We start from the raw sequence: 2,132 nt of genomic DNA, 5'->3' as shown, positions 1-2,132 counted from the left end.
AGTCGTGGTTTGACGTTCCTCTCAGGACATCAGTTTGGTTTAAAAAATTATGAAACAATATTTACAGACAAAAAACAAACAATTGAATTTCAACCGTTCACAATTAAAAAAAAAAAGATAAATTATTTAATATTCACAGTCAAGTCCTGTGTGCAGTAAACCAGGCTCAACAGAAACTTCTTTTTGCAGAAGATTAAAAAACAAACAGGGTTTTGTTTCCATTGTTTTCACATGTTTTTGAATATCTGAACAAATATTATCTGAAGTACAACAAAGTGACTTTGGAAAGCTGGTGTTATATGTACTGTGTGGTACTTCAGAGTACACAAAGTATTCAAGGAGAAATACATAAATCAAAAACATATTTATTTAAAGTAAAACTACATAAACATCATGATTTTGTACTCGTTTCTGTTGTATTTGTTTTTACTTTATCATCTGTGTATTTATGTAGTACTCAGTGGTACATTGAACAGTTTTACAGTTTCCACCTGTTGTTAATATTTCAGACCAGGTTCCATTGAATGAACAGATCCATAAACAGGAGAACTCACCTGAAGGAGCGGAGTCTGATTGGAATTCCGAGTCAGGAACGTTTGGTTCCAGTTTCCCAACGATGTAAAACTTCCCAGGAGTCTTGACTGTGATCGTTCCTTCTCCACAGTCCAGAGGAGGAGGGTGGGGACGAGGGGACCTCCTGGTCTGACCTGGCCTCCCCCCGTGGAGGTCAGCGGGGTCACCGGCGCTCAGTCCGGCTGCAGGTGTGTGAGTGTGTCCAGACCGGTCCTCTCCGGTGCTGGGTGGACGTTTGCGGCCTGTTCCTGCTGCGTTGCTGACATTGTGTCGGGTCAGAGGAGGAGGAGGAGCGGGTCCGGACCGGACCAGCGAAGACAGGACGGTGACGGTGACGGAGCAGACGAGCAGGACGCTGACGCCGCTGCTGCTTCCTTTTTCTTTCACATGCATCGTTTCTCTCTGTGCACGTAAGCACTGGGGCAGAGTGGAGAGCTGCTGTGGGTTTTCAACACTTCCTGTCCACACACCTGGACGCTAATCAGCCAGAGTGGCAGCTGCAGGGTGGCAGTGGGTTAGTGTGGAGGAGTGTCTTTGTCAAAGCTGCTCAGACATTTAGTCTCCAAATATTCTCTCTGCGTTATTTACCGACACACAAACAGTGACAAAAAGTGTTAAAAGTAAATCTGCAGCTAAAGATTTTTTTGGTGAGACCTTTAATTAATTATAATGAAAAAGTCTCTGATTAAATTATTTAAATCTGAACGACACCACTGTAAGAGCTCTGTCATCAGAATTATTATTTCGTTGTATTTTTAGAGAGAAAAAAACAAACAAAAATCCCACTAATTTTCTCCGATTTAATCTTTAATTATTTTAAATTAATTCAGAAATGATTACACAACATACATCTAACTAATATTATCATTACTATTATTATTAACATCAGGTCGGAGGCGTAACCTTTTTTTTTTTTGTTTTAACCGAAGAAATTCAAACGTAAAAACGCTTTAGTTCTAGTAAAAATATGGCCACTAGAGGGAGGCCTTGCATTGCAGTCGGGCGCATCTAGACCGTCTCTTTTACGATTATGTTGTTGCTACTGTTACTATGTCCGCGACAACATAACATGGAACATTATTGTTGACCTTTGACCCTAAAATAAGTCCTTCTTTATTTTGTTATTTAGTTATAATTTTTAAAATATATGTTCTACTCTACCTGTATTAATTTCTTTTTACAATTTTATTATTTACAAAAAAATAATTTTCTATATTCTAGATTATTTATTAATATCAACAATGTCATTGTATAACAATAAATCCTTGAATCTTTAAACTCTAAATCTTCCAGCTGACTCCTTAGCGACAGATTCCACGCCGTCAGTTCATTAACCACGAATCGGATGTTGTTTCGTTTTCTGCCAACTCCGGCAGACGACTGAAAGGTGGATCTCAGCGAGCAGCTCTGCCCAGCTGTGATCCGTCATCACATTGTGGATAATAACGTTATCAACCGGGGCCAGACCGGAGTTTTTTTTTACAGCCTCGTCCTCAAGGTTAGAGGAGCAGAGGAAATCAGATTAACTTCACATCTGTGCTGTTTGAACAACTTCTTTA

At 39.6% G+C, this 2,132-nt stretch overlaps 1 protein-coding gene across 2 annotated transcripts in view; it reads right to left on the bottom strand.

Annotated features, from left to right (window-relative positions):
• The window catches only part of LOC103393397 (uncharacterized), a 13,959-nt gene that overhangs the window by 9,262 nt on the left and 2,565 nt on the right, over nt 1–2,132 (bottom strand). The window contains exon 3 of one of the 2 annotated variants that reach the window (XM_025064655.1): nt 555–1,148. In XM_025064655.1, the coding sequence (XP_024920423.1) occupies nt 555–966 (412 nt within the window). In that variant the 5' untranslated portion in view covers nt 967–1,148. Of the gene's footprint in view, nt 1–554; nt 2,125–2,132 lie in introns of those variants that run through there. The other variant, XM_025064656.1, reaches the window with a different exon arrangement.

This window comes from Cynoglossus semilaevis, chromosome 17, assembly GCF_000523025.1.
Source record: "Cynoglossus semilaevis isolate Cse_v1.0 chromosome 17, Cse_v1.0, whole genome shotgun sequence".
NCBI classification, from domain to species: Eukaryota; Metazoa; Chordata; class Actinopteri; order Pleuronectiformes; family Cynoglossidae; genus Cynoglossus; species Cynoglossus semilaevis.
The sequence above is the reverse complement of the archived record's forward strand: the minus strand, read 5'-3'. Positions and strand labels throughout refer to the sequence as shown.